The following is a 25143-nucleotide window of genomic DNA, read 5'->3' as shown; positions in this document are numbered from 1 at the left end:
AACGACCTGTTTTCGTACTCCTGTGTTAAGACTGGAAATCGGAGTAAGGAACGTTAAGCCTAAAATCCGGATGAAGTATTGAAGCGACAGCTTTCCAATATGACAGCTGTGGACGTGGAAGATGAGAGTATTCTGGCGTCAATATTCAAAGACAGCTTTCCAGACAACTGGAGAGACAACCCCGACTTCGCAGCCTACTTGTCGGAGCTCAGTTCGTATGGCGTGGAGAAATTAAACCGTGAACCGGAGCGGTTGGCGGAGGAGAGGGCGCAGATACTGCAGCAGACCCGAGAGCTCGCCTTCTCCAACTACAAGACGTTCATCCGCACTGCGGACTGCACCGAGGAGATATACCGCGACTTTGGGCGTGTGGAAAGCAGTGTTTCCAAACTCCTCGACAAGTTGCCCAGCTTCGGTGAAAAATGCAGGTTAGTGGTGACGTTAGCCAATTACTCTGTCGTTTTGACATGTCATGTTATTTAAGTGATAATGCCCGAGACGCCGGTGTTTGGAGGATATATTGGCACGGGTGTTTAAGCCCGAGACGAAGTCTCTCTAGCCTGAGTGCCAGTCTGTTTGTGCCATCATGCCAACTCTAGCCTGAGGGCCAGTCTGTTTGTGCCATCATGCCAACTCTAGCCTGAGTGCCAGTCTGTTTGTGCCATCATGCCAACTCTAGCCTGAGTGCCAGTCTGTTTGTGCCATCATGCCAACTCTAGCCTGAGTGCCAGTCTGTTTGTGCCATCATGCCAACTCTAGCCTGAGTGCCAGTCTGTTTGTGCCATCATGCCAACTCTAGCCTGTGTCAGTCTGTTTGTGCCATCATGCCAACTCTAGCCTGAGTGCCAGTCTGTTTGTGCCATCATGCCAACTCTAGCCTGAGTGCCAGTCTGTTTGTGCCATCATGCCAACTCTAGCCTGAGGGCCAGTCTGTTTGTGCCATCATGCCAACTCTAGCCTGAGGGCCAGTCTGTTTGTGCCATCATGCCAACTCTAGCCTGAGGGCCAGTCTGTTTGTGCCATCATGCCAACTCTAGCCTGAGTGCCAGTCTGTTTGTGCCATCATGCCAACTCTAGCCTGAGGGCCAGTCTGTTTGTGCCATCATGCCAACTCTAGCCTGAGGGCCAGTCTGTTTGTGCCATCATGCCAACTCTAGCCTGAGGGCCAGTCTGTTTGTGCCATCATGCCAACTCTAGCCTGAGGGCCAGTCTGTTTGTGCCATCATGCCAACTCTAGCCTGAGGGCCAGTCTGTTTGTGCCATCATGCCAACTCTAGCCTGAGTGCCAGTCTGTTTGTGCCATCATGCCAACTCTAGCCTGAGGGCCAGTCTGTTTGTGCCATCATGCCAACTCTAGCCTGAGGGCCAGTCTGTTTGTGCCATCATGCCAACTCCTTCTCACTTATTGTCATGTTTGGCTTGACAAGGACAGCAATATAGTTGGCAAAAGCACAAACAGACTGGTACCAGGTTAATGTCTATCTAGCCCAAACAGACTGGTACCAGGCTAATGTCTATCTAGCCCAAACAGACTGGTACCAGGTTAATGTCTATCTAGCCCAAACAGACTGGTACCAGGCTAATGTCTATCTAGCCCAAACAGACTGGTACCAGGTTAATGTCTATCTAGCCCAAACAGACTGGTACCAGGCTAATGTCTATCTAGCCCAAACAGACTGGTACCAGGTTAATGTCTATCTAGCCCAAACAGACTGGTACCAGGCTAATGTCTATCTAGCCCAAACAGACTGGTACCAGGCTGTCTATCTAGCCCAAACAGACTGGTACCAGGTTAATGTCTATCTAGCCCAAACAGACTGGTACCAGGTTAATGTCTATCTAGCCCAAACAGACTGGTACCAGGTTAATGTCTATCTAGCCCAAACAGACTGGTACCAGGCTAATGTCTATCTAGCCCAAACAGACTGGTACCAGGTTAATGTCTATCTAGTCCAAACAGACTGGTACCAGGTTAATGTCTATCTAGCCCAAACAGACTGGTACCAGGTTAATGTCTATCTAGCCCAAACAGACTGGTACCAGGCTGTCTATCTAGCCCAAACAGACTGGTACCAGGTTAATGTCTATCTAGCCCAAACAGACTGGTACCAGGTTAATGTCTATCTAGCCCAAACAGACTGGTACCAGGTTAATGTCTATCTAGCCCAAACAGACTGGTACCAGGCTAATGTCTATCTAGCCCAAACAGACTGGTACCAGGTTAATGTCTATCTAGTCCAAACAGACTGGTACCAGGTTAATGTCTATCTAGCCCAAACAGACTGGTACCAGGTTAATGTCTATCTAGCCCAAACAGACTGGTACCAGGTTAATGTCTATCTAGCCCAAACAGACTGGTACCAGGTTAATGTCTATCTAGCCCAAACAGACTGGTACCAGGCTAATGTCTATCTAGCCCAAACAGACTGGTACCAGGTTAATGTCTATCTAGTCCAAACAGACTGGTACCAGGTTAATGTCTATCTAGCCCAAACAGACTGGTACCAGGTTAATGTCTATCTAGCCCAAACAGACTGGTACCAGGTTAATGTCTATCTAGCCCAAACAGACTGGTACCAGGTTAATGTCTATCTAGCCCAAACAGACTGGTACCAGGTTAATGTCTATCTAGCCCAAACAGACTGGTACCAGGTTAATGTCTATCTAGCCCAAACAGACTGGTACCAGGTTAATGTCTATCTAGCCCAAACAGACTGGTACCAGGTTAATGTCTATCTAGCCCAAACAGACTGGTACCAGGTTAATGTCTATCTAGCCCAAACAGACTGGTACCAGGTTAATGTCTATCTAGCCCAAACAGACTGGTACCAGGCTGTCTATCTAGCCCAAACAGACTGGTACCAGGCTGTCTATCTAGCCCAAACAGACTGGTACCAGGTTAATGTCTATCCTCTCTTTAGGGGTTTTGTGAAGGAGGCGGAGGATATCGGGGCGAGCCGGAGGATGAACAGCCTGACTCTGAACCGCCACACAGAGATCCTGGAGATCTTAGAGATCCCTCAGCTGATGGACACCTGCGTCCGGAACGGCTACTACGAGGAGGCTCTGGAACTGGCAGCCTACGTCAAGAGACTGGAGAAGAAGCACTCGTCCCTCCCTGTCATCCAGGTATTAATGCGCTAACTACCACTTTCATAGCTAGGAGTTACAGATGGTGCCACTTCCTGCTTACACAGCTAGGAGTTACAGATGGTACCACTTCCTGCTTACACAGCTAGGAGTTACAGATGGTACCACTTCCTGCTTCCACAGCTAGGAGTTACAGATGGTACCACTTCCTGCTTACACAGCTAGGAGTTACAGATGGTACCACTTCCTGCTTACACAGCTAGGAGTTACAGATGGTACCACTTCCTGCTTACACAGCTAGGAGTTACAGATGGTACCACTTCCTGCTTACACAGCTAGGAGTTACAGATGGTACCACTTCCTGCTTCCACAGCTAGGAGTTACAGATGGTACCACTTCCTGCTTACACAGCTAGGAGTTACAGATGGTACCACTTCCTGCTTACACAGCTAGGAGTTACAGATGGTACCACTTCCTGCTTACACAGTTAGGAGTTACAGATGGTACCACTTCCTGCTTACACAGTTAGGAGTTACAGATGGGAAGATACACAATCAGAATGTGGCATTTTGTCGGATAGTTATGGTACTAGAAATCCCTCTTACTATATTAAGCTTGTCCACACAGACGGTTCAGCGTGTGATTCTCTGACCACTACTGTAACATGGCCTGTGTCTTACATTTACATGTCAGTCATTTAGCAGACACTCTTATCCAGAGCGACTTACATGAGCAATTTAGGGTTAAGTGCCTTGCTCAAGGGCACATCGACAGATTTTTCACCTAGTCCGCTCGGGGATTAGAACCAGCAACCTTTCGGTTACTGGCACAACGGCTCTTAACCACTAAGCTACCTGCCGCCCCCTGTCTTCCTCAGGGCATCGTCCACGAGGTGCGTCAGTCAGCTCAGCTCATGCTGAACCAGCTGTTGCAGCAGCTTCGCAGCAACTCCCAGCTTCCTGTGTGCCTGCGTGTGATTGGCTACCTGCGCAGGATGGACGTGTTCACGGAGGCGGAGCTGCGGGTCAAGTTCCTCCAGGCGCGGGGCAGCTGGCTCCATTCCGTCCTCTCCGCCGTGCCTGACGATGACCCTTACTTCCACATCACCAAGACCATCGAGGCCTGCCGCGTATGTAACCTGGGTAGCAGCTGTAGTTATCTAGCGGTGTAGTTGTTGAGCGAAGGACCAAGGAGACAGGACTGATGCTCCCCCCCTTTATTCTCTGACAGGAATATTTCTGTGACATTTCTTACTCTGTTACAGGTACATCTGTTTGACGTCATCACGCAGTACAGAGCCATCTTCTCTGACGAGGACCCCCTGCTGCCTCCCGGTGACAGACTGGTTTATTTCAATACGGCAACACAGCGGAGAAGGCTGAATTATTTGATACAATTTTCATAAATATGAAGCTTAAACACACACGAGAATTATCCAAAGACACATTCCAAATCTATAATACATATTTTCTTGAAAAGACAGTCGTGCTGTGGGTATGGTACAGTACTGACGGGTCAATAGTCCAACTAAAGTGGCAGGTCATAGGTCACTGGATGGGCAGCCTTGTGATGTATGGTACTGTCTGTGTTGAAAGGTGGTCAGGGCCAGGTGGTGAACGAGGGGGCCATCTTCCACGGCTGGGTGGTGCAGCAGGTGTCTGACTTCCTGGAGACTCTGGACCGAGACCTCCAGAGGGGGGTGGGCGGCCGCCTGGACTCCCTGCTGGGACAGTGCATGTACTTCGGCCTGTCCTTCAGCCGCGTCGGGGCAGACTTCCGCGGCCAGCTGGCCCCAATGTTCCAACGTGTGGCGGCCGATACCTTCCGGAAAGCTGTAGAGGAAGCCATGGAGAAGTTCCAGGAGGACATGAACCTGTATACTCTGATCTCTCTCCCCTCCATGCTGGGTGGGGGCTCCATGCCAGGCACCCTCCAGCCCCCCAGTGCCCAGCCAGGTACCCTCCAGCCTCCCATGGCTCTGCTGGATTTCCCCCCCCTGGCCTGCTTCCTCAACAACATCCTGACGGCCTTCAATGACCTCAGGCTCTGCTGCCCCCTCGGTCTGGCCCAGCAGGTGACCCAGTACCTGGAGGACGCCCTGGTAAAGGTATGGAACCAACGCCTGTCTGTCTCAGCTAATGGTACGCTACACTGTCTGCTGCTAAACTTACCATCATTTATTTTCTTTATTTCATTTTTTAAATTTATTTTTTTACCTTTATTTAACCAGGTAAGCCAGTTGAGAACAAGTTCTCATTTACAACTGCGACCTGGCCAAGATAAAGCAAAGCATTGACATGTCTAGGCTGTCCCATGCTCTCTCTAGACATGGTAGATGCTCTCTCTAGACATGGTAGATGTTATGCTCTCTCTAGACATGGTAGATGTTATGCTCTCTCTAGACATGGTAGATGCTCTCTCTAGACATGGTAGATGCTCTCTCTAGACATGGTAGATGCTCTCTCTAGACATGGTAGATGCTCTCTCTAGACATGGTAGATGCTCTCTCTAGACATGGTAGATGCTCTCTCTAGACATGGTAGATGTTATGCTCTCTCTAGACATGGTAGATGTTGTGCTCTCTAGACATGGTAGATGGTATGCTCTCTAGACATGGTAGATGCTCTCTCTAGACATGGTAGATGTTGTGCTCTCTAGACATGGTAGATGCTTTCTGTAGACATGGTAGATGTTATGCTCTCTCTAGACATGGTAGATGTTATGCTCTCTCTAGACATGGTAGATGTTATGCTCTCTCTAGACATGGTAGATGTTATGCTCTCTAGACATGGTAGATGCTCTCTCTAGACATGGTAGATGGTATGCTCTCTAGACATGGTAGATGGTATGCTCTCTCTAGACATGGTAGATGGTATGCTCTCTAGACATGGTAGATGCTCTCTCTAGACATGGTAGATGCTCTCTCTAGACATGGTAGATGGTATGCTCTCTCTAGACATGGTAGATGTTATGCTCTCTCTAGACATGGTAGATGGTATGCTCTCTAGACATGGTAGATGGTATGCTCTCTCTAGACATGGTAGATGGTATGCTCTCTAGACATGGTAGATGCTCTCTCTAGACATGGTAGATGCTCTCTCTAGACATGGTAGATGGTATGCTCTCTCTAGACATGGTAGATGTTATGCTCTCTCTAGACATGGTAGATGCTCTCTCTAGACATGGTAGATGTTATGCTCTCTCTAGACATGGTAGATGCTCTCTCTAGACATGGTAGATGCTCTCTCTAGACATGGTAGATGCTCTCTCTAGACATGGTAGATGCTCTCTCTAGACATGGTAGATGGTATGCTCTCTAGACATGGTAGATGGTATGCTCTCTCTAGACATGGTAGATGGTATGCTCTCTCTAGACATGGTAGATGGTATGCTCTCTCTAGACATGGTAGATGGTATGCTCTCTCTAGACATGGTAGATGTTATGCTCTCTCGACATGGTAGATGCTCTCTCTAGACATGGTAGATGTTATGCTCTCTCTAGACATGGTAGATGGTATGCTCTCTCTAGACATGGTAGATGTTATGCTCTCTCTAGACATGGTAGATGCTCTCTCTAGACATGGTAGATGTTATGCTCTCTCTAGACATGGTAGATGGTATGCTCTCTCTAGACATGGTAGATGGTATGCTCTCTCTAGACATGGTAGATGTTATGCTCTCTCTAGACATGGTAGATGGTATGCTCTCTCTAGACATGGTAGATGTTATGCTCTCTCTAGACATGGTAGATGCTCTCTAGACATGGTAGATGGTATGCTCTCTCTAGACATGGTAGATGCTCTCTCTAGACATGGTAGATGCTCTCTCTAGACATGGTAGATGCTCTCTCTAGACATGGTAGATGCTCTCTCTAGACATGGTAGATGGTATGCTCTCTAGACATGGTAGATGGTATGCTCTCTCTAGACATGGTAGATGGTATGCTCTCTCTAGACATGGTAGATGGTATGCTCTCTCTAGACATGGTAGATGGTATGCTCTCTCTAGACATGGTAGATGTTATGCTCTCTCGACATGGTAGATGCTCTCTCTAGACATGGTAGATGTTATGCTCTCTCTAGACATGGTAGATGGTATGCTCTCTCTAGACATGGTAGATGTTATGCTCTCTCTAGACATGGTAGATGCTCTCTCTAGACATGGTAGATGTTATGCTCTCTCTAGACATGGTAGATGGTATGCTCTCTCTAGACATGGTAGATGGTATGCTCTCTCTAGACATGGTAGATGTTATGCTCTCTCTAGACATGGTAGATGGTATGCTCTCTCTAGACATGGTAGATGTTATGCTCTCTCTAGACATGGTAGATGTTATGCTCTCTCTAGACATGGTAGATGTTGTGCTCTCTAGACATGGTAGATGGTATGTTTATACTCAGATCTAGGATAATCTTACTCTCCCCAAATCCTAATCTTAAATTCACCAAAGATCAGTCTTTGGGACATGTTAATCTAGTACAGTTGAAATGTTATGTATTCATGGTTTATGATACAGTATGTATGTGATGAACACAGATATCTGATGTTTCCTGCAAGCCACTGTGTCTCTGTCCATGGTAGAAGTTACCCTGATAGGATCAGTTCACCCTCCCTCAAACTCAACAAACTCTAGTTGAAATGTTAGGTTGTATCTCATGATTTCCACTGTCTCTCCTCCCCAGGTCACCAAGTTGATCGTGGCGTTCCACAGGGCTGAGGAGACGGCCTTCAGCAGCCGAGAGAAGGAGCTGTTTGTCCAATTCTGCTGTTCCTTCGCTGAGGACATGGTGCCTTTCCTCAACCGCTGTCTGCAGGTCCTGTTCCCCCCAGCACAGCTCTCTGTCATACTGGGTGAATACTCTGGCACGCCTCATCTCTCTTTATTTCAACAGGTTATTTGTACATCAGTTGGCATTTACATGATCTGCCACCGATGCTAAAGACTAGAATATGACAGATATGCTGATGTGAAAACATCCACAGTAACAACCTCTATAATAATGTATGTGAAACATGGTTTTCTTCTCCAGGTGTCCCTCCAACTCAAGTCCACAAGTACAGCAGTCTGGGTTGTATTGATGTGAGTGCAGTACTGGAGCCTCTGGGGTTTGTTCTTCCCAAGAGGGAGACGGTGACTCCGGTGGTAGAAGAAGACCTCAGTGTTGAGCTGGAGGGTCTCACCGCAGCTGATCCTGAACCAACACTTCCTGTTGACAACCTGGGACTTCCTGATCCTGAACCAATAGCAGGCCCGGAACCTACAGAGGAGGATCCCATGGTCTCGTCCACCATATCTACTGAGTTTGTGTCCGAGACAGGTCTGACCTCTGACCCTGAACTGGAAGCCATTTTGAACGACCCTAACCCTGTACTGGACGACCCAGAGAGACCAAGGGCTGACAGCCACCGTGAAGTACAGGAAGACCCTGAGTTGGAGGCCATACTGAATCCCCCAAAGCCTGTACTGACCGCCCCAGAACCTAACCCAGAGCCAGAGGTAAACCCAGAGGGACCAGGGGCAGACAGTGAGCCATCAGAGACTGAGGAAGTAACAGACTGTTAACCCTCAGAGGAGTGATGGCAAGGTAACAGACTGTTAACCCTCAGAGGAGTGATGGCAAGGTAACAGACTGTTAACCCTCAGAGGAGTGATGGCAAGGTAACAGACTGTTAACCCTCAGAGGAGTGATGGCAAGGTAACAGACTGTTAACCCTCAGAGGAGTGATGGCAAGGTAACAGACTGTTAACCCTCAGAGGAGTGATGGCAAGGTAACAGACTGTTAACCCTCAGAGGAGTGATGGCAAGGTAACAGACTGTTACCCCTCAGAGGAGTGATGGCAAGGTAACAGACTGTTAACCCTCAGAGGAGTGATGGCAAGGTAACAGACTGTTAACCCTCAGAGGAGTGATGGCAAGGTAACAGACTGTTAACCCTCAGTGGAGTGATGGCAAGGTAACAGACTGTTAACCCTCAGAGGAGTGATGGCAAGGTAACAGACTGTTAACCCTCAGAGGAGTGATGGCAAGGTAACAGACTGTTAACCCTCAGTGGAGTGATGGCAAGGTAACAGACTGTTAACCCTCAGAGGAGTGATGGCAAGGTAACAGACTGTTAACCCTCAGTGGAGTGATGGCAGGTAACAGACTAACAATAGCCTTGCATTGATGGTTTTAATCTTGTAGTTACTGTGTATTTAACAATGACCCTTTCAGGAATGATTCCAATGCTTTAGCTTTTATTTACTGTCATCTAATCTGGGTATGACTGGTTGGAGAATGTGGTAATACTGGGTTGAACTATTTAATAAATGGATATATTAAAATAGTTTATTTCTACTGTACATGTCAAATGGATGATGTTGATTATTAAAATATATCCAAAACAGAAGTTGCACCCTTGAACTCTGTTTAAAGTTTTAATTAAGGGGTATCAAAATGTCAGAGCAGGTTACATGCACAAGCCTTGAAAGTGCAAATACCTTTTATGGCTTTTACAAACTTGGTAGTTGAGTTACTGTATAACATTTCATTCGAACATGGAATTAATAAAGTTTTCCTTAAAAAAAAGATTGTGTCATTCATACAAAACTGCAGTATTAAATTCAGCTATCTTCACAGTTCAGTTGCTGGAATTCTCTTTATTGGTGTGTAGAAACAGACAGCCTCAACATTTCTTCTTGCGGGCAGCGTTGGGGTTTGCCCGTCTCCGACCCCCTCCGCCTGCTCCGTCTGTGATGTGCAGGTTGGCAGAGCGGCTGTATATGTCGTGATCAGAGAAAGGGGAACTGCCCCCGGCCAGGTAGTCCGGGTTAAAGACGTCTGTCTTCTGGCGAGCCTTACGGGACACACGCTGCTGGGGGAAACGCTGGTCCTCCACCAGGTGGGGGTTGCTGGCGTGTTTGCCCCCTTGTGGCAGGGGCAGGGAGTACTACGGGGAACAGAGTGTACATTAGCTCCTCCCTCTAGTACTACCTCCAGTCAGCTCCTCCCTCTAATACTACCTCCAGTCAGCTCCTCCCTCCAGTCAGCTCCTCCCTCTAATACTACCTCCAGTCAGCTCCTCCCTCCAGTCAGCTCCTCCCTCCAGTCAGCTCCTCCCTCTAATACTACCTCCAGTCAGCTCCTCCCTCTAATACTACCTCCAGTCAGCTCCTCCCTCCAGTCAGCTCCTCCCTCCAGTCAGCTCCTCCCTCTAATACTACCTCCAGTCAGCTCCTCCCTCCAGTCAGCTCCTCCCTCCAGTCAGCTCCTCCCTCTAATACTACGTCCAGTCAACAACAACGTGTAGAAGCTAGTTTGCAACATGTGTAGAAGCTGCACATTTGATACAACAAATGTCATTATCTGAAGAAATCCTGAATCATTCTGTAAGAGGAGTTTCCTCCCACAGTTGAAGGTTTGGTTGTAGTCTGGGTTTCACCCCCTTACCCTCTTCACCCCCTTACCCTCTTCCCCTTGGGGTTAAGCACTTTGGGGTTCTTAGAGAAATGCATCTGCATGCTTCCGTCCTCACTGACCGTCACTGCGATCTTCTTCAGTGTTTTGTTGCCACAGTGTGTACAGAAAACCTTATTCATGTTCGTTGTGGTCCTAAAGCAAATATAACATGTGATACTATCAGTTTAATTAAGCTTCTTGAGACAAAGGTTGAGTAAACATTTCAAGTTGTCTAATTACAAAACCTGTACTGTTTTTGGTGGGCCTTTTACTGATAAGAGGTACTCACTTGAAACAGGCGTGGCATCGCAGGATGTAATTCCTGGCCTGCTTGATGAGCATCCCATTCACAGAGAGGACATGGAGTCCAATCTGAATCAGGACGTTCTGTTGAACAATCAAACAGTTGACCAACTGCATGATTCTGAATGTATATCTAAATGGGTCTTATCAACAGAATTTAATCAACTTTAAATAACAGCATCGACTATTACCACTCAAGGAGAGTTACATAGATAAGATGACAGTTTGCTGAACTATTCGAGTTAATTTAACCAGAATCTTCATGTTACGTCCCACATGGCACCCCAATTCCCTATATAGTGCACTACTTTTGCACTACCTAAGGGCCCTGGTTAAAATTAGTGCACTATATAGGGGATAGGGTGCCATTTGGGCCCCAGACAGTACCTGCATAGCGAAGTCAGTGGTGAGACATCCCACTTTAATGTCCGCAGGCGACGCCCAGATCCCCGTCTCCATCTGGACCTGTTTAATGTTGCTAGGAGTGATCCAACCACCGCCATCTTCCTCCTCCTCCTCCTCCTCATCTTCCTCCTCCGACCCACTGCCGTGCTCCTCTGAATGACTCTCTGAGTGTTTGTGTTCCTCTGACCCGGTCCCTGTCCCAGGTTCTGTGTGGATGGTGTCTGCTGCTCCACTACTGTTTGATACTGAGAGGTCCTCAATGTTCTGTACATAAACAACAAGGACTACATCAATTCATCAGCACTGACATCGACAATGATTCAGTCTCTCTTTATGTAGTGTTGTGGCGTCTCTCTTTATGTAGTGTTGTGGCGTCTCTCTTTATGTAGTGTTGTGGTGTCTCTCTTTATGTAGTGTTGTGGTGTCTCTCTTTATGTAGTGTTGTGGCGTCTCTCTTTATGTAGTGTTGTGGCGTCTCTCTTTATGTAGTGTTGTGGCGTCTCTCTTTATGTAGTGTTGTGGTGTCTCTCTTTATGTAGTGTTGTGGTGTCTCTCTTTATGTAGTGTTGTGGTGTCTCTCTTTATGTAGTGTTGTGGTGTCTCTTTATGTAGTGTTGTGGTGTCTCTCTTTATGTAGTGTTGTGGTGTCTCTCTTTATGTAGTGTTGTGGTGTCTCTCTTTATGTAGTGTTGTGGCGTCTCTATGTAGTGTTGTGGCGTCTCTCTTTATGTAGTGTTGTGGCGTCTCTTATGTAGTGTTGTGGTGTCTCTCTTTATGTAGTGTTGTGGTGTCTCTTTATGTAGTGTTGTGGTGTCTCTTTATGTAGTGTAGTGTTGTCTCTCTTTATGTAGTGTTGTGGCGTCTCTCTTTATGTAGTGTTGTGGTGTCTCTTTATGTAGTGTTGTGGTGTCTCTCTTTATGTAGTGTTGTGGCGTCTCTCTTTATGTAGTGTTGTGGTGTCTCTCTTTATGTAGTGTTGTGGTGTCTCTCTTTATGTAGTGTTGTGGTGTCTCTTTATGTAGTGTTGTGGCGTCTCTCTTTATGTAGTGTTGTGGCGTCTCTCTTTATGTAGTGTTGTGGTGTCTCTCTTTATGTTGTGTTGTCTCTATGTAGTGTTGTGGTGTCTCTCTTTATGTAGTGTTGTGGTGTCTCTCTTTATGTAGTGTTGTGGCGTCTCTCTTTATGTAGTGTTGTGGTGTCTCTCTTTATGTAGTGTTGTGGCGTCTCTCTTTATGTAGTGTTGTGGCGTCTCTCTTTATGTAGTGTTGTGGCGTCTCTCTTTATGTAGTGTTGTGGTGTCTCTCTTTATGTAGTGTTGTGGTGTCTCTCTTTATGTAGTGTTGTGGTGTCTCTCTTTATGTAGTGTTGTGGTGTCTCTCTTTATGTAGTGTTGTGGTGTCTCTCTTTATGTAGTGTTGTGGTGTCTCTCTTTATGTAGTGTTGTGGTGTCTCTCTTTATGTAGTGTTGTCTCTATGTAGTGTTGTGGCGTCTCTCTCTCTTTATGTAGTGTTGTGGTGTCTCTTTATGTAGTGTTGTGGTGTCTCTTTATGTAGTGTTGTGGTGTCTCTTTATGTAGTGTTGTGGTGTCTCTATTTATGTAGTGTAGTGGCGTCTCTCTTTATGTAGTGTTGTGGCGTCTCTCTTTATGTAGTGTTGTGGCGTCTCTCTTTATGTAGTGTTGTGGTGTCTCTCTTTATGTAGTGTTGTGGTGTCTCTCTTTATGTAGTGTTGTGGTGTCTCTCTTTATGTAGTGTTGTGGCGTCTCTCTTTATGTAGTGTTGTGGCGTCTCTCTTTATGTAGTGTTGTGGTGTCTCTCTTTATGTAGTGTTGTGGTGTCTCTTTATGTAGTGTTGTGGTGTCTCTCTTTATGTAGTGTTGTGGTGTCTCTCTTTATGTTGTGTTGTCTCTATGTAGTGTTGTGGTGTCTCTCTTTATGTAGTGTTGTGGTGTCTCTCTTTATGTAGTGTTGTGGCGTCTCTCTTTATGTAGTGTTGTGGCGTCTCTCTTTATGTAGTGTTGTGGTGTCTCTCTTTATGTAGTGTTGTGGTGTCTCTCTTTATGTAGTGTTGTGGTGTCTCTCTTTATGTAGTGTTGTGGTGTCTCTCTTTATGTAGTGTTGTGGTGTCTCTCTTTATGTAGTGTTGTGGTGTCTCTCTTTATGTAGTGTTGTGGTGTCTCTCTTTATGTAGTGTTGTCTCTATGTAGTGTTGTGGCGTCTCTCTCTCTTTATGTAGTGTTGTGGTGTCTCTTTATGTAGTGTTGTGGTGTCTCTTTATGTAGTGTTGTGGTGTCTCTTTATGTAGTGTAGTGTTGTCTCTCTTTATGTAGTGTTGTGGCGTCTCTCTTTATGTAGTGTTGTGGCGTCTCTCTTTATGTAGTGTTGTGGCGTCTCTCTTTATGTAGTGTTGTGGCGTCTCTCTTTATGTAGTGTTGTGGCGTCTCTCTTTATGTAGTGTTGTGGCGTCTCTCTTTATGTAGTGTTGTGGTGTCTCTCTTTATGTAGTGTTGTGGCGTCTCTCTTTATGTAGTGTTGTGGTGTCTCTCTTTATGTAGTGTTGTGGCGTCTCTCTTTATGTAGTGTTGTGGCGTCTCTCTTTATGTAGTGTTGTGGTGTCTCTCTTTATGTAGTGTTGTGGTGTCTCTCTTTATGTAGTGTTGTGGTGTCTCTCTTTATGTAGTGTTGTGGTGTCTCTCTTTATGTAGTGTTGTGGTGTCTCTCTTTATGTAGTGTTGTGGTGTCTCTCTTTATGTAGTGTTGTGGCGTCTCTCTTTATGTAGTGTTGTGGCGTCTCTCTTTATGTAGTGTTGTGGCGTCTCTCTTTATGTAGTGTTGTGGCGTCTCTCTTTATGTAGTGTTGTGGTGTCTCTATTTATGTAGTGTAGTGGTGTCTCTTTATGTAGTGTTGTGGTGTCTCTCTTTATGTTGTGTTGTCTCTATGTAGTGTTGTGGTGTCTCTCTTTATGTAGTGTTGTGGTGTCTCTTTATGTAGTGTTGTGGTGTCTCTTTATGTAGTGTTGTGGTGTCTCTTTATGTAGTGTTGTGGTGTCTCTCTTTATGTAGTGTAGTGGTGTCTCTCTTTATGTAGTGTTGTGGTGTCTCTCTTTATGTAGTGTTGTGTTGTCTCTCTTTATGTAGTGTTGTGGTGTCTCTCTTATGTAGTGTTGTGGTGTCTCTCTTTATGTAGTGTTGTGGTGTCTCTCTTTATGTTGTGTTGTCTCTCTTTATGTAGTGTTGTGGTGTCTCTCTTTATGTAGTGTTGTGGTGTCTCTCTTTATGTTGTGTTGTCTCTCTCTATGTAGTGTTGTGGTGTCTCTCTATGTAGTGTTGTGGTGTCTCTTTATGTAGTGTTGTGGTGTCTCTTTATGTAGTGTTGTGGTGTCTCTCTTTATGTAGTGTTGTGGTGTCTCTCTTTATGTAGTGTTGTGGTGTCTCTCTTTATGTAGTGTTGTGGTGTCTCTCTTTATGTAGTGTTGTGGTGTCTCTCTTTATGTAGTGTTGTGGCGTCTCTCTTTATGTAGTGTTGTGGCGTCTCTCTTTATGTAGTGTTGTGGTGTCTCTCTTTATGTAGTGTTGTGGTGTCTCTCTTTATGTAGTGTTGTGGTGTCTCTCTTTATGTAGTGTTGTGGCGTCTCTCTTTATGTAGTGTTGTGGCGTCTCTCTTTATGTAGTGTTGTGGCGTCTCTCTTTAAGTAGTGTTGTGGCGTCTCTCTTTATGTAGTGTTGTGGTGTCTCTCTTTATGTAGTGTTATGGTGTCTCTCTTTATGTAGTGTTGTGGTGTCTCTCTTTATGTAGTGTTGTGGTGTCTCTCTTTATGTAGTGTTGTGGTGTCTCTCTTATGTAGTGTTGTGGTGTCTCTCTTTATGTAGTGTTGTGGTGTCTCTCTTTATGTAGTGTTGTGGCGTCTCTCTTTATGTAGTGTTGTGGTGTCTCTCTTTATGTAGTGTTGTGGTGTCTCTCTTTATGTAGTGTTGTGGCGTCTCTCTTTATGTAGTGTTGTGGCGTCTCTCTTTATGTAGTGTTGTGGCGTCTCTCTTTAAGTAGTGTTGTGGCGTCTCTCTTTATGTAGTGTTGTGGTGTCTCTCTTTATGTAGTGTTGTGGCGTCTCTCTTTATGTAGTGTTGTGGCGTCTCTCTTTAAGTAGTGTTGTGGTGTCTCTTGTTGTGATGTGTGTTTGGTTCTATATATATATACATACATACATACATACATACATACACACACACACACACACAGTGGGGAGAACAAGTATTTGATACACTGCCGATTTTGCAGGTTTTCCTACTTACAAAGCATGTAGAGGTCTGTAATTTTTATCATAGGTACATTTCAACTGTGAGAGACGGAATCTAAAACAAAAATCCAGAAAATCACATTGTATGATTTTTAAGTAATTAATTTGCATTTTATTGCATGACATAAGTATTTGATCACCTACCAACCAGTAAGAATTCCGACTCTCACAGACCTGTTAGTTTTTCTTTAAGAAGTCCTCCTGTTCTCCACTCATTAACTGCACCTGTTTGAACTTGTTACCTGTATAAAAGACACCTGTCCACACACTTAATCAAACAGACTCCAACCTCTCCACAATGGCCAAGACCAGAGAGCTGTGTAAGGACATCAGGGATAAAATTGTAGACCTGCACAAGGCTGGGATGGGCTACAGGACAATAGGCAAGCAGCTTGGTGAGAAGGCAACAACTGTTGGCGCAATTATTAGAAAATGGAAGAAGTTCAAGATGACGGTCAATCACCCTCGGTCTGGGGCTCCATGCAAGATCTCACCTCGTGGGGCATAAATTATCATGAGGAAGGTGAGGGATCAGCCCAGAACTACACGGCAGGACCTGGTCAATGACCTGAAGAGAGCTGGGACCACAGTCTCAAAGAAAACCATTAGTAACACACTACGCCGTCATGGATTAAAATCCTGCAGCGCACGCAAGGTCCCCCTGCTCAAGCCAGCGCATGTCCAGGCCCGTCTGAAGTTTGCCAATGACCATCTGGATGATCCAGAGGAGGAATGGGAGAAGGTCATGTGGTCTGATGAGACAAAAATAGAGCTTTTTGGTCTAAACTCCACTCGCCGTGTTTGGAGGAAGAAGAAGGATGAGTACAACCCCAAGATCACCATCCCAACCGTGAAGCATGGAGGTGGAAACATCATTCTTTGGGGATACTTTTCTGCAAAGGGGACAGGATGACTGCACCGTATTGAGGGGAGGATGGATGGGGCCATGTATCGCGAGATCTTGGCCAACAACCTCCTTCCCTCAGTAAGAGCATTGAAGACGGGTCGTGGCTGGGTCTTCCAGCATGACAATGACCCGAAACACACAGCCAGGGCAACTAAGGAGTGGCTCCGTAAGAAGCATCTCAAGGTCCTGGAGTGGCCTAGCCAGTCTCCAGACCTGAACCCAATAGAAAATCTTTGGAGGGAGCTGAAAGTCCGTATTGCCCAGCGACAGCCCCGAAACCTGAAGGATCTGGAGAAGGTCTGTATGGAGGAGTGGGCCAAAATTCCTGCTGCAGTGTGTGCAAACCTGGTCAAGACCTACAGGAAACGTATGATCTCTGTAATTGCAAAGAAAGGTTTCTGAACCAAATATTAAGTTCTGCTCTTCTGATGTATCAAATACTTATGTCATGCAATAAAATGCAAATTAAATACTTAAAAATCATACAATGTGATTTTCTGGATTTTTGTTTTAGATTCCGTCTCTCACAGTTGAAGTGTTCCTATGATAAAAATTACAGACCTCTAAATGCTTTGTAAGTAGGAAAACCTGCAAAATCGGCAGTGTATCAAATACTTGTTCTCCCCACTGTATGTATATATGTATATATATATATATATATATATATATATATATATATATATATATTTGTAATCCCAGCCCCGTCCCCGCAGGAGGCCTTTTGGTAGGCCGTCATTGTAAATAAGAATTAGTTCTTAACTGACTTGCCTAGTTAAATAAAGGTTAAATAAAATAAAAATAGTATGTGTTCTACTCACCAATAGTTCCAGCAGGTCCACGTCGAAGCAGGGCAGAGGATTCCTCCAGAACTGGAAGCTGTTGTACTCTCCGATCTCTGGAGGGTTATAGCTGTGCTGTGTCTGTGCCGCTGCCGTCGGTCTGCCACTGAACAACCCATCAGCTGGCCTCTGGACCATGAGGGACACATCTTACTATGACAGAAGTGGTTGATTTGTACTACGATCTTCCCATATGGTTCCCATTCACATGGTTATTCTAGATGTTCGCCTTTTAGGTTGTTTTATTAACATCTCAACATGCATATGGATCAGTACTGTGGATCAGTACTATGGATCAGTACTATGGATCAGTACTGTGGATCAGTACTATGGATCAGTACTGTGGATCAGTACTGTGGATCAGTACTATGGATCAGTACTATGGATCAGTACTGTGGATCAGTACTGTGGATCAGTACTATGGATCAGTACTATGGATCAGTACTATGGATCAGTACTGTGGATCAGTACTATGGATCAGTACTATGGATCAGTACTATGGATCAGTACTGTGGATCAGTACTATGGATCAGTACTGTGGATCAGTACTGTGGATCAGTACTATGGATCAGTACTATGGATCAGTACTGTGGATCAGTACTGTGGATCAGTACTATGGATCAGTACTATGGATCAGTACTGTGGATCAGTACTATGGATCAGTACTATGGATCAGTACTATGGATCAGTACTGTGGATCAGTACTGTGGATCAGTACTGTGGATCAGTACTATGGATCAGTACTATGGATCAGTACTATGGATCAGTACTGTGGATCAGTACTGTGGATCAGTACTATGGATCAGTACTGTGGATCAGTACTATGGATCAGTACTGTGGATCGGTACTGTGGATCAGTACTGTGGATCAGTACTATGGATCAGTACTATGGATCAGTACTATGGATCAGTACTGTGGATCAGTACTATGGATCAGTACTGTGGTTAACAATAGAGTTGATTTCATGTCATTCTTTGTACCGTACCTTTGAGGGAAAGTGGAACCCTGCCACGCCAACAGGAGCCTCTGGATGTCTCCTTGTACTGCATACCCGGACCTGACATCAGACTACATGTCAACGCTGTGGTGTGGATCCATTGAACACTTACATACTCAGGTTCTGTGCGATAACTAGCCCCTTTCACCTGGCCGTGTCCCAAATGGAATGGCACCCTATTCCCTATATAGTGCGCTACTTTAGACCAGAGAATGGCACCCTATTCCCTATATAGTGCGCTACTTTAGACCAGAGAATGGCACCCTATTCCCTATATAGTGCACTACTTTAGACCAGAGAATGGCACCCTATTCCCTATATAGTGCACTACTTTAGACCAGAGAATGGCACCCTATTCCCTATATAGTGCGCTACTTTAGACCAGAGAATGGCACCCTATTCCCTATATAGTGCACTACTTTAGACCAGAGAATGGTACCCTATTCCCTATATAGTGCACTACTTTAGACCAGAGAATGGCACCCTATTCCCTATATAGTGCACTACTTTAGACCAGAGAATGGCACCCTATTCCCTATATAGTGCGCTACTTTAGACCAGAGAATGGCACCCTATTCCCTATATAGTGCACTACTTTAGACCAGAGAATGGCACCCTATTCCCTATATAGTGCGCTACTTTAGACCAGAGAATGGCACCCTATTCCCTATATAGTGCGCTACTTTAGACCAGAGAATGGCACCCTATTCCCTATATAGTGCGCTACTTTAGACCAGAGAATGGCACCCTATTCCCTATATATAGTGTACAAAGGGAATAGGCTGCCATTTGGGGTCCCATCTCATCGATCCCCGTCTTACCTTGACCTCAGGTTCTTTCTTCAGGTGGTCAGTCCCAACGTTTTCCCTCTCCAACTGGTAGGTCAGAGCCAACACCTTGATGTCTGTGGCAGAGAGGCTGGGGTAGTCTCCGGTCTTCTTGGAGAACTCGGTCACTGAAAACAGACCACAACATTCAGTACCATCATCATCACAATTCTGGGAAATATGTTTAGAAACATCAACAGCTAAAGAAGTGATGTTGGAGAGGCCGAGTGTCTACAAAACAAATACCCAGTACAACAACAAATTAACAACCAAAACGGACCAAATGTGTCATTTTAAAAACCTTAGCTACCTAATCTGATGTACTCAGGGTTTGGTTCTCTGAAGTTGAGTTGATATGGTAGAACAGACAGGCTCCTCCGGGTTGGCTTGTCTCTAATTTCCTCGACTACATCCTTCAGGGTGTAGATATTCTTCCCGATTTCCTAGAATATAAAAAAAATATATAGATATATAGCAATGTCAAAATCATAATATACGCAGGTACATGATATTCATGTGGCCATTTAAACAGGATGAACCACGTTAACTAGATAGCCAGACCTGACATCAACCACGCAGTTTGTGCAAAAAAAATTATTTGCATGATCCTTGGGTGATGTAACTACTGAAGAACATCGCTACTGTTATGTGACGAAGTTTTAACCTCACCTGAAGAGGTGCTTTCTTCAAAAACGCTCCTGCATCTGCGACAACATGTTCCACCATGGTAGCAGCCATCTTGGATAGCTATGGCCACATCATCAACCAATCAGAAGACAGAAAGTAGTTCTCGCGTTGTCCGTGATTTGAGACTCGGGGCATCGTTGAAGGTCTGGTTGATGTTGTTGGGGCAGAGGAAGATGGCGGCTCGCTGGAGTAGTGAGAATGTGGTGGTGGAGTTCCGAGATGCACAGGTACTTTAGTAAAACAGGCTTTAAATGAGAGTTGTGAGATGTAGCTAGCTAATGCAACATGTGTTGCCAAAGATATTTATAACTTTCCTCTTCTGTCTGTGGTGATGTCATACTGTCCCTAGTGAAAAAGTGGTAGTTGTTATCTTTGTGAGTAGTGAGGGAGTAAGTTCCCTAAAAGTGTCACAGTTCAAAGATGTCCCACTCAGTTGCAGGACTGTTGGGAGTTTTGTTTCATCAGGTCAAATGCACTAGATCCCACATATCCAGTTTACAGACATTGATCCATGCACAAGTTATCGCAGCAATACTTTGCATGAAAACAAATAAAAAACCAAACGTGCTGCACTGCTGACTCAGATGCTGCTGGCTAAATGGTCCCATCTTACTGGCCCTCTGCATGATGCTCACATGATCTTCACTGACTTGGAAACTAACCATAAATATTACTTCATAATAATACTTTTTGGTCACAGGTCCAGGAATGGCTGAAGAATTGCAAAATGTACCTGGAGCTAACGCTGCATATAGCAGTACTGGGTGATTAGAAAAGTCATAGTCAATCGATCAATAGTATAATAATACTTTTAGCAAAACTATTTATCTTTAATTTACAATCTGTAGAAACTATGAAAATAGAAAGCTTCAGAACTTTTGTGAAACAGCACAGTTAAAAATATATGGCAAATAGAAATCAAACTGAATTGACATTTGTGGTCCTCTGTAGCTCAGCTGGTAGAGCACGGCGCTTGTAACGCCAGGGTAGTGGGTTCGATCCCCGGGACCACCCATACACAAACAAAAATGTATGCACGCATGACTGTAAGTCGCTTTGGATAGAAGCGTCTGCTAAATGGCTTATTATTATTATATATTATTATTACATCAGAAATAGATGGGAGAGGTTGAGGGTAGAGGAAGGGCAGGACTAAAAACAAATAAAATATAACTATTGTAAAATAGATTATGTCCATAAAATGTATATAGTGTGTATATGCTGGAAGTAGAAGCCTAAGTGTTGTTGTTCATTAGTTTACTCCAATTAGGGGAGGAGTGGTAGGGTTAGCGGAAAATAATAAAGGAAAATATATTTTTAAAAGATATGTATGTATGTGTGTGTGTGTATATATACAGTACCAGTCAAAAGTTTGGACACACCTCCTCATTCCAGGGTTTTTCTTTATTTTTTACTATTTTCTACATTGTAGAATAATAGTGAAGACATCAAAACTATGAAATAACACATATGGAATCATGTAGTAACCAAAAAAGTGTTAAACAAATCAAAATATATTTTGTATTTGAGATTCTTCAAATAGCCACCGTTTGCCTTGATGGCAGCTTTGCACACTCTTGGCATTCTCTCAACCAGCTTCACCTGGAATGCTTTTCCAACAGTCTTGAAGGAGTTCCCACATATGTTGAGCACTTGCTGGCTGCTTTTCCTTCACTCTGCCGTCCAACTCATCCCAAACCATCTCAATTGGGTTGAGGTCGGGGGATTGTGGAGGCCAGGTCATCTGATGCACCACTCCATCACTCTCCTTCTTGGTAAAATAGCCCTTACACAGCCTGGAGGTGTGTTGGGTCATTGTCCTGTTGAAAAACAAATTATAGTCCCACTAAGCCCAAACCAGATGGGATGGCGAATCGCTGCAGAATGCTGTGGTAGCCATGCTGGTTAAGTGTGCCTTGAATTCGAAATAAATCACAGACAGTGTCACCAGCAAAGCACCCCCACACCATAACACCTCCTCCTCCATGCTTTACGGTGGGAACTACACATGCGGAGATCATCCGTTCACCCACACCGTGTCTCACAAAGCCACAGCGGGAGGAACCAAAAATCTCTAATTTGGACTCCAGACCAAAGGACACATTTCCACCGGTCTAATGTCAATTGCTTGTGTTTCTTGGCCTAAGCAAGTCTCTTCTTCTTATTGGTGTCCTTTAGTAGTGGTTTCTTTGCAGCAATTCGACCATGAAGGCCTGATTCACACAGTCTCCTCTGAACAGTTGATGTTGAGATGTGTCTGTTACTTGAACTCTGTGAAGCATTTATTTGGGCTACAATTTCTGAGGCTGGTAACTCTAATGAACTTATCCTCTGCAGCAGAGGTAACTCTGGGTCTTCCATTCCTGTGGCGGTCCTCATGAGAGCCAGTTTCATCATAGCGCTTGATGTTTTTTGTGACTGCACTTGAAGAAACTTTCAAAGTTCTTGAAATGTTCTGTATTGACTGACCTTCATGTCTTAAAGTAATGATGGACTGTCGTTTCTCTTAGCTTATTTGAGCTGTTCTTGCCATAATATGGACTTGGTCTTTTACCAAATAGGGCTATCTTCTGTATACCCCCCCTACCTTGTCACAATACAACTGATTGGCTCAAAAGCATTAAGAAGGAAAGAAATTCCACAAATGATCTTTTAAGGCACACCTGTTAATTGAAATGCATTCCAGGTGACTACCTCATGAAGCTGGTTGAGAGAATGCCAAGAGTGTGCAAAGCTGTCATCAAGGCAAAGGGTGGCTATTTGAAGAATCTCAAATATAAAATAGATTTTGATTTGTTTAACCACTTTTTTGGTTACTACATGATTCCGTATGTTTTATTTCATAGTTTTGATGTCTTCACTATTATTCTGCAATGTAGAAAATAGTAAAAATAAAGAAAAACCCTGGAATGAGTAGGTGTGTCCAAACCTTTGACTGGTACTGTATATTTAAAAAATATATATATAAATATGGGGGATTGGAATTGATGCGAACAATTACATTAATGGAAGCTACAATCTTTCTGCAATATTAAGCTGATCTACCCCCTAACAAATAATAATATGCTTGTTGGTTGTTATCTTTTCAGGCCACTGCTATGTCCGTGGACTGCCTGGGTCGACATGCTGTCCTGTCTGGGTGGGTACCAGTCCAGCTCTTTACCACAGGTTACAGCACCATCACCACACACTGACATTCCTTACCAGCTGTTGATTCACTGTAGCTCTGTCTTAGTCAACATCACTGTAGCTCCGCCTCAGTCAACATCACTGTAGCTCTGCCTCAGTCAACATCACTGTAGCTCTGCCTCAGTCAACATCACTGTAGCTCTGCCTCAGTCAACATCACTGTAGCTCCGCCTCAGTCAACATCACTGTAGCTCTCGCTCAGTCAACATCACTGTAGCTCTCGCTCATTCAACATCACTGTAGCTCTGCCTCAGTCAACATCACTGTAGCTCTCTCTCAGTCAACATCACTGTAGCTCTCTCTCAGTCAACATCACTGTAGCTCTCGCTCAGTCAACATCACTGTAGCTCTGCCTCAGTCAACATCACTGTAGCTCTCGCTCATTCAACATCACTGTAGCTCTGCCTCAGTCAACATCACTGTAGCTCTCTCTCAGTCAACATCACTGTAGCTCTCTCTCAGTCAACATCACTGTAGCTCTCGCTCAGTCAACATCACTGTAGCTCTGCCTCAGTCAACATCCCTGTAGCTCTCTCTCAGTCAACATCACTGTAGCTCTCTCTCAGTCAACATCACTGTAGCTCTGCCTCAGTCAACATCACTGTAGCTCTCGCTCAGTCAACATCACTGTAGCTCTGCCTCAGTCAACATCACTGTAGCTCTCGCTCAGTCAACATCACTGTAGCTCCGCCTCAGTCAATATCACTGTAGCTCCGCCTCAGTCAACATTACTGTAGCTCCGCCTCAGTCAACATCACTGTAGCTCTCGCTCAGTCAACATCACTGTAGCTCTCTCTCAGTCAACATCACTGTAGCTCTCGCTCAGTCAACATCACTGTAGCTCTGCCTCAGTCAACATCACTGTAGCTCTCATTCAGTCAACATCACTGTAGCTCTCATTGTCAACATCACTGTAGCTCTGCCTCAGTCAACATCACTGTAACTCTGCCTCAGTCAACATCACTGTAGCTCTGCCTCAGTCAACATCTATCAGGCATAAGGCAACAGTGTCATGTCACGATGGTGGTCCTCTGTAGCTCAGCTGGTAGAGCACGGCGCTTGTAACGCCAGGGTAGTGGGTTCGATCCCCGGGACCACCCAAATGTATGCACGCATGACTGTAAGTCGCTTTGGATAAAAGCGTCTGCTAAATGGCATATTATTATTTATTATTACGATGTTAGTTGTGTATTTGTGGATGAATCAGATGTAAATGGATGGGAGGTGGTAATATCCTGTGTGTTGTATCTCCCCTCCTGTAGACGGAGGTTTCTGTATGTGGTGAACCTGGAGACTCCTTCTGAAGCGCCCAGGAAGATTGGCAGACCGAGCAAGTGGGACGTGGGGGCTGTTCAGTGGAACCCTCACAAGGCGGAGTCCCACGTCTTCGCTGCCTCTGTGAGTAACTCTGTTAAAACGGCAACAATAACATTAACATTTCATCAAATTGCCTTAAATATACTTTTTTCTATCGTTTTATATTTACTTTTTATATTTGAGTGATTTAGCAGACGCTCTTATCCAGAGAGTCATTTAGCAGACGCTCTTATCCAGAGAGTCATTTAGCAGACGCGCTTATCTAGAGAGTCATTTAGCAGACGCTCTTATCCAGAGAGTCATTTAGCAGACGCTCTTATCCAGAGAGTCATTTAGCAGACGCTCTTATCCAGAGAGTCATTTAGCAGACACTCTTATCCAGAGAGACATTTAGCAGACGCTCTTATCCAGAGAGTCATTTAGCAGACGCTCTTATCCAGAGAGTCATTTAGCAGACGCTCTTATCCAGAGAGTCATTTAGCAGACGCTCTTATCCAGAGAGTCATTTAGCAGACGCTCTTATCCAGAGAGTCATTTAGCAGACGCTCTTATCCAGAGAGTCATTTAGCAGACGCTCTTATCCAGAGAGTCATTTAGCAGACGCTCTTATCCAGAGAGTCATTTAGCAGACGCTCTTATCCAGAGAGTCATTTAGCAGACGCTCTTATCCAGAGAGTCATTTAGCAGACGCTCTTATCCAGAGAGTCATTTAGCAGACGCTCTTATCCAGAGAGTCATTTAGCAGACGCTCTTATCCAGAGAGTCATTTAGCAGACGCTCTTATCCAGTGAATCATTTAGCAGACGCTCTTATCCAGTGAATCATTTAGCAGACGCTCTTATCCAGAG

General features: G+C 44.9%; 4 protein-coding genes across 5 annotated transcripts; 3 read left to right on the top strand and 1 right to left on the bottom strand.

Moving 5' to 3' along the window:
- Nucleotides 1-99: 99 nt before the first annotated feature.
- Nucleotides 100-9411, top strand: LOC311119942 (conserved oligomeric Golgi complex subunit 8-like; the record flags this gene model as incomplete). Its single annotated transcript, XM_084194586.1, has 7 exons — nt 100-428; nt 2922-3129; nt 3968-4219; nt 4355-4424; nt 4686-5197; nt 7773-7941; nt 8121-9411. 7 exons carry the CDS (start codon nt 100-102, stop codon nt 8651-8653), a joined length of 2073 nt encoding a protein of 690 aa, XP_084050712.1. The 3' UTR covers nt 8654-9411.
- LOC311119940 (uncharacterized protein) lies at nt 468-2903 on the top strand (the record flags this gene model as incomplete). The annotated part of the gene is made up of 5 exons (XM_084194584.1): nt 468-474; nt 1460-1686; nt 1792-2514; nt 2561-2573; nt 2899-2903. The coding sequence occupies 5 exons, from the start codon at nt 468-470 to the stop codon at nt 2901-2903; spliced, it is 975 nt and encodes a 324-aa protein (XP_084050710.1).
- An 83-nt stretch (nt 9412-9494) lies between the features above and the next one.
- On the bottom strand, nt 9495-19845 carry LOC311119943 (RNA-binding protein NOB1-like). 2 transcript variants are annotated; one of them, XM_084194587.1, is made up of 9 exons: nt 19772-19845; nt 19413-19545; nt 19097-19230; nt 18264-18335; nt 17258-17407; nt 11220-11501; nt 10819-10916; nt 10538-10682; nt 9495-10020 (listed from the first exon to the last, which is right to left on the bottom strand). In XM_084194587.1, the coding sequence occupies exons 1-9, from the start codon at nt 19838-19840 to the stop codon at nt 9757-9759; spliced, it is 1347 nt and encodes a 448-aa protein (XP_084050713.1). In that variant the 5' UTR covers nt 19841-19845; the 3' UTR covers nt 9495-9756. The 2 variants fall into 2 exon arrangements, with proteins under 2 accessions (XP_084050713.1, XP_084050714.1); XM_084194588.1 differs by lacking the exon at nt 18264-18335 and having other exon boundaries at nt 19772-19844.
- A 6-nt stretch (nt 19846-19851) lies between these two features.
- On the top strand, nt 19852-24376 carry LOC311119936 (GATOR2 complex protein WDR59-like; the record flags this gene model as incomplete). Its single annotated transcript, XM_084194580.1, has 3 exons — nt 19852-20016; nt 22879-22928; nt 24241-24376. Coding segments are annotated over 3 exons (351 nt in total), but the record flags the coding sequence as incomplete, so codon positions are not given.
- Nucleotides 24377-25143: the final 767 nt, after the last annotated feature.

This window comes from Coregonus lavaretus, assembly GCF_964263955.1.
Source record: "Coregonus lavaretus genome assembly, contig: HAP1_SCAFFOLD_1370, whole genome shotgun sequence".
In the NCBI taxonomy this organism is placed as follows: Eukaryota; Metazoa; Chordata; class Actinopteri; order Salmoniformes; family Salmonidae; genus Coregonus; species Coregonus lavaretus.
This window is presented reverse-complemented; position numbering and strand designations above follow the sequence as displayed.

Excerpts from the sequence above, each read along its gene's own strand:
- LOC311119943 (XM_084194587.1), bottom strand. The coding sequence starts at position 19,840 with ATGGCTGCTACCATGGTGGAACATGTTGTCGCAGATGCAGGAGCGTTT. Across the intron at positions 19,546-19,771 it reads TGAAGAAAGCACCTCTTCAG|GAAATCGGGAAGAATATCTA; the intron begins GTGAGGTTAAAA and ends TTTATATTCTAG. Across the intron at positions 10,917-11,219 it reads CCACTGACTTCGCTATGCAG|AACGTCCTGATTCAGATTGG; the intron begins GTACTGTCTGGG and ends ATTGTTCAACAG.